Raw genomic sequence first — 10,752 nt, 5'->3', positions numbered from 1 at the left:
CCAAAATTATTACGATACTTATATTAACAAGTTATAATGTATTCGATTCACGGGCATAGGCGGTTTAAATATTTAAATAAATATATATGTATGATTCTGAATGAATCTATTTAACGCAGAACACCATATCCCATTTATAATCAGTGAACAATAAACGAGTATCGTCTGCATGTGTAACAATGGGGCCATTAATTTTCATGTTACATACATTGTTAGTACATATAATAAACAAAACGGGGCTACGAACACTGTCTTGTGTTGCCTACGCCGCAGTTTATACGAAACTCGTGACTTGTACAAGAATTTACTAATACATATTGTGTACTATTTTCGAGATGGCTTGAAAACCGTTTAAAACTTTCACTGGCAAATCTGACATAGCAATTAATAATTATGAACGAAATTGTCGAAGGCGTTTGTAAAATCCGAAAATCTGCAACAGCTTTTCGACTGTCATCAAACGGACAATATATGTATTTTAAACTCATTATAAAGTGCATCAATAGTTCTTTGTCCTTTTCTAACACTAAATGTAATTGTTTGAGTAACAGTTTTTTGTTTTGTAAAGATGTAATGAATCTATTCTTTATTATATAAAATAAAACTTTTGCGAAAATACGAATTATTTATGCGGGTCTATAGTTTCCCGTGGTTGGTTTTTCGCCTTTTTTGAAAATAGGTTTAACGATTACAACTTGTTGAAAAAATATCTTCTTCTGAAATTTTATTATAAATAGTAATTAATGAATCTAAGATATGAGATAAAATGTGTTTTACTGAAATTGTATTGAATCCTGCTACAGTATCCTTTTTTTGAGAGGTCAACAATAAATTTTTCTTTTTCTAGATCTTTGGTAAATAATATAACTGATTTCGTTTAGACATTGAGAGCAGCTAATCCATCGAGTCATCTTTCTGAAGTGGAATTTCTTGAATCAATTATTGAATTTTGTCAAACATTTCTATTATTTTAGAAAGATATGACACGGTCAAGGGATGGGGATGTTTGGACTTGGAAGACTGGCTTCCACTGGCTGCGCATCATTGTCACACGCAGAATTTTTACGCTTGATAACGTGTTAATCGTCTCTCGGTTTTTTTTTTTTTTTTTTTTAAATCTAAAAGCAACAAAACGTGTTTACACGTTTCGGCTCAGCTGTTGCGTAATACAAACGTCAATCGACGATGTCGTCCGGTTTCGGCGAACGGTCCACCCCGCGGCGGTACATTATGTATGCGGTTATACCGCACTGCGATCTGGTCCGTCCGATTAGTCGATACATATTTTACGCATCCGTACACCGAGTGAAATAGTTGCGATCCTGAACGATCGTTCTGCGTCTGCTCATGAATATTCACGTTTTCCGCGGACAATAACGCGCGCATATGCGATACCCGTCCAGATTGTTCGAGCGCGCAGGAAATGGGTATCGATTTCGGACATCGGTAGTCCAGGCTCGCAAAAACGCGGCTCGTTTCACCGATGTCATACGGAACCCAACACCCCCGGATCTGTTGAGAATTTTGCGAACACAATTAATTTTCCGCCTACCCCAACGGCCGTGATTGATCTAAACGAATTATCATGAGTTTCACACACACACACACACGTGCGTCTTACAGTTCGAGCGCAAAACGAATCCATAATCTTTGGGGGGCGAATTTTTTAAGAAAAATTACGCTTTAGCGGTTCATTGTATTCTGTTTCGAGAATGTTTCGTTGCTGAAGAGGAAAAATATGCTTTTTAATATAGTACCTGTCGTTTTGTTAAATGTGATCTATGAGTACACCGAGGACGGGTTCGGGAGGGGTCGAAGGAGCGGTGTCGCTCATCGTTCATCGGGTCTAAGGTTGCATTTTTCCTAAACATATGGTTAACGCGCTCGAAAAATGGTTCTTTTTAAATATTAATGCTGAAACGTCAACGAGGAATCGTCACGCAATGAACTGGATGTTTTTGGACACAGTAATCCGGATAGTAAATGCACCCGAACGAAGGCCACCGGTTCGCACGTCCGGGTCCGTGTTATCTTGAAATAAAAATAACCGACGACGTTTTTGTTTTGCGCTCGCGTAAGTTTTCAATAGGTTTGTTAAAAATTCAAAATCTCAATTCCCACTGGGTTGGTCCACAACAGTCTCCAAGACGATGCGCGTTTTCCTCCGAACCGTACGAAATCATGTTCCAACACGTACGCGCACGCATGAATATTATGATTAGGGGTGCACCTAGTTTGCGCACATTTACTTAAATTACAACTCGTTTGCGCAATGAATATTTCTAGTGCAACCACTCGTTTGCGCACAGATTATTTCTAAAGCAACCACTCGTTCGCGCACACAATTATGGATAAATCCGTTATTTTCGACAAAACCATTGTATTTTTATTTTGTTTCGAAACCTTCAAAGCGGTTATTGGTTATCAATATAATATGTCTACAAAATGTTGTGCGCTATCGAGTTGTTCCTTCTATAATATGTTGTGCGCAAACGAGTGGTACCTTCTACAATAATTTGTGTGCAAACGAGTTCCAGGTTTTAACTGAACAATTTTAAAATGTGCGCAAACTAGCTGTAGCCTATGATTAGAGCCCACGGCTGTGATCGAAACGCCGCGGATGCGTTTACCGATCGTGATATTTTAACGGGCCGGCGAGCGTAACGCAACAACGTCCTAAACGTGGTAGATACGCTCACTGTGCGTTTATTTATTTTTTCTCTGCCTCGTTCGTGCGCAAAGCGCAAGATGCCGGACGATTTATTAAAAACCGAAGCACTCTTGAACCACCGACGGTCCGATTATCGTTTCCGTCGAACCGCGTTCGCTACGTGCGCCCGGCACAGACTGACGAGTTCGAGAACAATAACAACAATGATTTTATGCCCGGTTTTTTCAAGCGTTTGCAACCGAAACAATAATGTCCGCGACAGGGGTGGCGAGCCTATTGACCGAGTTTCAATGGTACGCGCAAAAAATTGAAATTATTAAAAATTGTAAACAAGAAATTTTTTTTTTAATATTTATAAAATGTTGGTTGTAAGAAATTCAAAGAAACAAATGACACATATTTTGAAAACGACAATATTCCTTATGCTTTGGTATTCTTTGCCGACTTACGTTTGTGAAAGCTTATTCGCCTTAAATAAATCAACTAAATCGAAGGAGGGAAATGTATTGATCGATGAAACGATTGCTGCTTTTGTCTGTTTTTTCTTTTGTTTCGCTAAGAACGACTAAATTGTAATTAAAATAATGTAATAAATCTGTAATTTTACTTTTATTCCTAGAAAGCATAATTTTCTTTGGGCACGTGAACGGCTTACCACACCTCTGGTTAGATTAACATAACATTTAGGTATAATAATAATAATAGAACGATAATAATAATAATAATACAATAGAATCCGTTTAAGACGCTCTGGCTTAATAAAATTTCCTGCGTAATACGCTCATTTCCACGAGTCCCCTTATTTTGAAAGCGGTTAACATGTAAATGTCTCCGGATAAGACGCTCGATGTCAATGATGTAATGTAGTATAAAATGAATAATCACACTATCAAATGAATGATGATTTTCAAGACTTAAAAATTTCCTGGGTATGCAGAAATAGATGATGATATCGCTACGAGTAGCCTTAGGAGTATTGATCAGATAGTTACTGATAATGTTTCATCTGCTGATGTCAGTACTAAAGAGAAAGAAAGTGAAGAGGATGAAGTGGACGACACCAATTCTCCCCGTAACAAATGCACTTGATTATGCACACCAACCAAGACGATTAATTTCATATTTTGGCAATGCAGGTGAAACATTACAAAACCTCTTAATAAAGTCGAAAAACTTCTTCTAATAAAAAAGTACTGAAAATTCAAAACAAACGAAAATTGATAATTTTTTTTTTAATGCAAAACGAAGTATGCGATTTATAGGCGCGTGTAAATGTAAATTTTAATATGATATAATGATAATAACGATAGTACGTAGTTTTAAATAATAAAAATAAAATGTAATAATAATTATACACGTATTGTAATTATTATATAATATAAATGCAATTTTATAATAAAAAAAAATTCGTGATTTAACGTACAATTATAATCCGTCAACATTTGGGTTTTTCCGATTTCTCGTTGAAATCGTTCTGGTTTTTACCCGGTCCATCGGAAAACGTTTTGAACGGATTCCACTGTATATCAATAATAACAATAATAATAATTGTACGTTTAAGGATAATCAATGCACTAACCCAACCACGTGAGCCACTTCAACATGTCCGGCAGTATCGTCGTTTGAGGCACGAACGGCGTGATCAGGTAGACGACGAAGAAGAACAGCCAGCATGCTATGAAGCCGCCCACCACGATCGACAGCGTCTGGGCGGTCTTGTTCTCGCGCTTCAGCGACACCCGGCAATCGTCACCTCTGCGCAAGCTGCGGGCAACCGGTGGCCGGGAAAACGCGACGTTATTTACGATATTCAAAAATCATTTACCGTTGGGCGCGGATCGGCGTCGATCGTCGATCATCGATCGTCGACTGCCGGTCTCGCGCTGTTTACCTGATGCGCACGATCTCGTCCATTTCCACCGGCGGCCTCTCCATCGACTCGTGGCTGTACCGCGATATCTGGAAAACACGAAAACGGAAAACCTGTACTAACGATTACGATCACGACCGGCGGCCGACGGCTTGCACCCCGTCACGGTTCGGTCAACCGGGGGGGGAGGGGGAGGGGGAGAGGGTAGGCCGTAGTCCTGGACCGTAAGTGGAAAGGGATGCGTCAACTGTTTTTTTTTTTTTTTTTTTTTTTTTTTGCAAAAATGGCCTCGAAAAATAAATAAAATATTTTCTTTTCTATCGCGTACGTCGAAAAAATGTACGTTCAAATTACACTTATATATATGTATGTGATTTTGCTGCATCGTCGTCAAAACGTATTTAAAAATGTGTATCATCGTTACGTTCGGTCGGCAAGCGAAAAGAGTTCACGCCGTTCCGAAAAACGGACCATATTTGCGATGTTTTCGAATAATTCTGATCGTCATTTGATTGGATACGATAATAAGATAGTCAAATCGAAACCATATCAACAATCGCGTTTTTCGTGTGAAATTTCTGTCGCGAGGATAGCAACACGAACGTTCTTCGTCTACGATTGCAGTAATTAATAATGTCAAATGACAATGAATATATAATGAACTAGGTAAGTTTTTTTTTATTTTTTGTTTATAAATTTATAGAAGTTTATATGCCTTAAAATCCACACGAATCTTCGTTGTTATTTGTCTTTCATAATTAAAAAGCCAAAACAATCTAGAAAGATATTAAAAAAAGGTCAATAACGGTTATACGGTGTATAAAATATCAACGATTAATTCAGATTTTACGAAGTTTTTTTTTTTTTTATCATTAATATTTACTAACAACGTGCTTTTATAGTTATGTTGTAAAATACGACGTAGAACTATCCATAAACTTAAGCACCAGATGGTTGTAACAATACAAGTACCCAATCATCAGATTAATATTTATCGTGAACTAAAAAATAATTATGCTCAAGAAAAATTAAAACTTTCAGCGTAACACTAGATACTTCTAAGTAATAGGTAATATATGTTTATAATATAAAATATATGTATAGACGTATAAACATAGAAAAAAAGAATAATTTTCTTACTATAATGCTTCTCAGCATAAGTATTTATTTTTAAGTTTTTTACTATAGTTAAAATGTTCCAAAGTTCCAAGCCACCGACTGTTACTAAGTTTAAACGATAACTGTAATGCTAAAAAAATGTTAATTTTATTTTTATTATTACAGAGTTAATATTAGCTCACAACGAGTGCTATAGCGATAATAACTTTTTCTCTTCCTCGTACTCGCAGTCGCAGATAAAAATGTACGTATAAGGGTATAAAATAAGTGTTATCAAATGCAAATTAATCATTTGCTCATAGGCTACGAACCCTTGTGAAAACATTGTTCATCAAATCTCCTACCTATTGAAATATCTCCTCGTCTCGGTTTATTCCCGCTGAAAAAGCTATAGCATCACAACCTCTTGTTACGCGATAAAAAACGTTTTCACTTCGGTATATTCAGACAGCGTGAAATATATGTTCAACTATTGCAAGTTGCCCACGCAGCTCGCGATCGATTAAAAAGTTAAGGGATATATATGAAACATAAAATCACCGAAATTATACGTGCAATGAACAGCCAAATGGGGTTGTTAGCGAGTAAATGATATAGCTATAGTGTTCAACAACAAAGCATATAATCTAGTATTTAATACAAGTGCTGAACAAAAAAGTTTTCGCACGTCCGCGAGTAAATTGTTGTAAAACATTAAATGGTGTTTTTGTCATTTTAAAAAATACCAACGCTTTACGCATCAGATTTATCGTTGTGCCGGCGGTGTAATTTACGTATATAATTAAATTCGCTGAGCGTTTTAATACAGTTTTTTCCAGTCATAACAATAATATTCTTATACGTAAAGGTATTGGTAACGATAGATAAACAAAGTGAACGCTTTTAGCGTTTTTTTTTTTTCCGTTGCGTAATAATTAGTCCGAGTGATGTATAAAATAAATAACAGAACTAACATTGATAAGGAAATGTCTATCGAAAATTTAAAAATAAAAAAAAAAAACTAATTACATAACCATTTCAGTAAGCAGGTATTGAAAATCACATATTTTTTTTTTTTTAAACATTTTTTATAAAGAATAAAATGGAAAAAACGTGTGCTCGCGTTACGTGTTCTTTAAGTTATTGTATTATCAATAGCAAGACTAGTATATATTTGTCGTGATCTTATTTTTTCCTCGAGCAAACGGTTTTCGTACCGAAACCGCACCGTGACAGCGACGACGTACACTCCTGATGCGCTTATACCTGTCGTCGAACACCCACCTAGAGTAATTATTTTTATTTATTTTTTAAAATCGTGTTACCGCATTACGTATAGAAATCGTTACGATTTTCGAAAATAATTTCAGTTCGTGAACAGTGTTTATTGTTGCTGTTGTTATTTACGAATGACGTCCGGAGTTCAGACATGAACATTAAAATGGTAGCTGACCGAATAATGAATATATATTAACGTCTTTCGCTGTTTTCCCTTAAGTCAAGGTTTCGAATCACGCGGAAAATATTTGTATCGAACGATCTGAAAAATAAATGGAATTATATTGCAAACGTAATGTAATGTTGTACGCTTTTGCACCTTAATCGCAGTTTTCTTCCACGATAATCTTTAAAACATTATTCGTGCATTTGATCCACATGAAAACTTTTACGAAACAACGTCTTTCTTAGGCGGAAATAGAAAAAGATATTCATTTTTTTCTCGTAGTTTTCATAAACGTAACGAAATATTGTCGAAAAAAGTAAAAAAAAAAAAAAAAAAGTGAACTAGAAAATAAAATTAAATATTAGCGTTTGTGTATTTTGTATAATATATCACCATTTATTTACATTTTAGTGGTTTCAGGTTTAACGGCTTGAAAATAGTACCTTTAGATATTTTATCTAAAAGTAGAAAACTTTTTTCTTACGGAGAGGTTTATCCGGAGTAAGAATAAATCAATACAAATGGAAACGATTCTGTTTAATTTTTTTTTTTATATTTTGAATAATGTATTTATTTTATATTTTAGATAATAATATTTCTGAATTTCGGGTTTCGTGATAAAATATATTTAATAAACAGAAATACGATGAGAATCAAAACAAAACCATTCACATTCAACATTTTCGAGTGGTTATTATGTTACCTACCAACTGATTTACTAATCACGCAGAGTTCAGATCGAACATTCGAAATTCAAAACAACGCATGGATTTGCAACGGTCTCCTTACATTTTTTAAATCACTATCGTTGGATTACACGATCATCAATAAGTGAAAACGATTTTTCTAATAAATTGCCCAATTAATTTAATTATAGAGTCATTTCGAACGAAGTTCTACATTAAAAATATGATCATGGATTTAATTTGAAAAATAATTCCAAATCGATTTAAAACGGTTAGTATTTGTGCGTAGTAAAATGTATAAAAATATTTTCATCTTATACTGTACAATATTGTAAAAGTATGTTTTTTCAAAATATTTATAATTTTTATCGATAATAAATACAGCACTCCCTCTGTAAACCCGAACTCGGTTAACACTAATTATTGAATAACGGGAATCGATTTTGCAGTCTCAAAAAAGGTCCTATATTTTAAGGTTGGAAGATTTTTATTTTTTTTTTCGTTGGTTTACACGAATTTTTTGGTTAACAGGAAAATCGAACAAATTTTAACAACAATATAGTCGTTTTGTTGATTGAAACGAACAGCAAAACATAATTTTAAACTTCGTTTTATACACTCGTATGCATAAGATTTAATTTTTACTACAATTAAACAATTTAATCGACGTCGTTTTATACGCTACATATGTTAATATTGATGTGTGCGATTCGGTTCGGTGCTAATCGCTCTCGTTCAAATCAATAACTCTATCGGTCAGTTTTAATATGGCTCTTTTGGTGATCTGTTGTATAAATCTGCAGTGTTAACCGAAATTGGTTTGAAAAGGAAGCGAATCTATTGATTTATCTATGCATCGATCTAAATTTTCAGCTCGTTTCGGTAGAAGTAGAAAGTGGTGAATCTAACCTAAAACAAAAATCGTTGAGAAACTTGGCATCCACAAATACTGTCAACGATTTTTAAAAATAAATACAAAATCAACGAAGCAACTTCACGAAGTTTGTTTCAAAAAATCGTGCGAAACGTCTACGGCGTAGAATTATTTCAAATTATGGGAGTATATTTATACAATCAAATGACCTCTATGTACATCTATATATATATAAATTATATACATAATTCACTTTGGTATGTAATCGATTGTATATTTTAATAAGCGTATTTGTTTTAATGTCCTCCGATATCGGGAATTCGTTCGTGCAAGTATAATTCGTTCGACGCAAACAAATCCATGTCAAGTGTATCGGATTACACAAAGTGATCTAACACGAGCCGGTTATTTTTCGGCTCCGTCGAGTTCGTGTTAACGAGAGACTACTGTAATATCTCTACTTCAGTTTTCATCATAAAGCAATTGTTATCTTTGGGAAAATGGTATCTAATTCCTTCCAATAAATCAAATACTAATGATACTAAATAGGGCACGGATGTTGTAGTAGTCAAAGAGAAGTAAAATTGGTTGCAGTAATGCATTAAAAAAATAACGAAAATTGCGCTTAAAATATTTGAAATTGTACTAAGAAAAAATCTTTTGTTACAATTTATGAGACTTCATTTAGTTTGCAAAATGTTTAAACTCTAAAATATATCTAAAAAATGAAGTAACTTAAAAAAAAAATGTATCACATTAAACTATAAGGATTTCTTTGAATTTTCAAACTCTAATGTTCTTTTTTTAAAAATATAAGGGAAGAACTCGGATTAATTTTCGGCATATTTACCAAAAACCAAAAAAAAAAAAAAAACGCCATCATATGAAATTCACAGATTGAATGTCGAATAATCACGTTCCACAAATTATCTTAATCCGTCAACCTAAGGTTAAAACTACGGCTACTACAGGATATTCTACTTGAACCCAAAGAAAACACCTTAGATTCAGACACGGATCTAGACTTATAAGCTCACTAAAAATTTATAAAAATGATTATATATTAATTGTAAATTTTAAACTTAAATAAAATAAAATAAAATAATAAAAATTAAACGCATTAAATATAATCAGAACTATATGGATTGTAAATTCCGACAAATCCGACTGTCCCAGTAGACGTGACCAATAAGATTTACAAAATAATCTAATTATCGTGACGACTATACATACAATCATGTCAATAAACAAATAATAAAGTCATCTTAATAATATACATCAGTAAAATCGTATACTTCAGACTGTTAGTCTTATGGAAACTCTATGTAAAAATAAAGTTAAAAATGACTAAAGCCAAAAAATTTGCAATTAAAACGAAAAAAATCCGAAAATTGCACATTAGATTATTAGACTTTAATTTGTACTCGCACGCAACGCGTTTAAAACTCGCTCAGCGATAAATCGGAGGATTAAAAGAAAAGTTGCATATGCAAAGACGTCCGCGCCCCAATAATAAATTCGAGTTTGGGCGTAACGTAATATAATACCTGCAGTCCGTTCAGTTAGCTCAGTAAATAATTGTGTACAATCAACGATGATTTATTAGTCGGCGTTCGATAGAAAAAAATAAAATATCCGTGAATTATTGTAACCATGCGCAGTCAATTTAACAAACGGTGTAAATCTGAATTTAAAACCGTTTTTGGTTACTTTAGTATTTTATTTTTGATGAATACATCGAGCGCGTGTTCTTGTGCGGCTGTTAAGAATTCCTAGACATAAATACTACATTTTCTGTGAGTTTTCGTGGCATTTATGTGATAAATTATTACGTTACCTCTGTGTGATTAAATAATTCCTTACGACAGACCCTTATCATTTTATGTACACAAATATTTCTTCGGCGCTCAAATAAAGAAGTTCATATTACTTTGCGTAACATTTCTACCGCAGAAAGGGATTCAGAGATTAATTTAGTTAATTCTAAAAACGTGTAAGCACTCTACCCGCGATTAATTTACCGACAACATTTTTTTTATGTTCAAAACGTCCAGTTGAATTTTACGATCGTTTACCCGGTGCGATTCATAATTCTAAACGTACGGCATC

The 10,752-nt window shown here is 34.1% G+C and overlaps 1 protein-coding gene across 6 annotated transcripts in view; it reads right to left on the bottom strand.

The window, feature by feature from the left end:
* The window catches only part of LOC112691315 (tyramine receptor 1-like), a 270,999-nt gene that overhangs the window by 41,831 nt on the left and 218,416 nt on the right, over positions 1-10,752 (bottom strand). For all 6 annotated transcript variants that reach the window (XM_025565489.1, XM_025565485.1, XM_025565483.1 and 3 more), the window contains 2 exons: positions 4,563-4,630; positions 4,251-4,435 (listed from right to left, as the gene is read on the bottom strand). In XM_025565489.1, coding sequence (XP_025421274.1) covers positions 4,251-4,435; positions 4,563-4,630 — 253 coding nt within the window. The remainder of the gene's footprint in view (positions 1-4,250; positions 4,436-4,562; positions 4,631-10,752) is intronic.

Source organism: Sipha flava, unplaced genomic scaffold, assembly GCF_003268045.1.
Source record: "Sipha flava isolate LNK unplaced genomic scaffold, YSA_version1 598_pilon_pilon, whole genome shotgun sequence".
NCBI lineage: Eukaryota > Metazoa > Arthropoda > Insecta > Hemiptera > Aphididae > Sipha > Sipha flava.
This window is presented reverse-complemented; position numbering and strand designations above follow the sequence as displayed.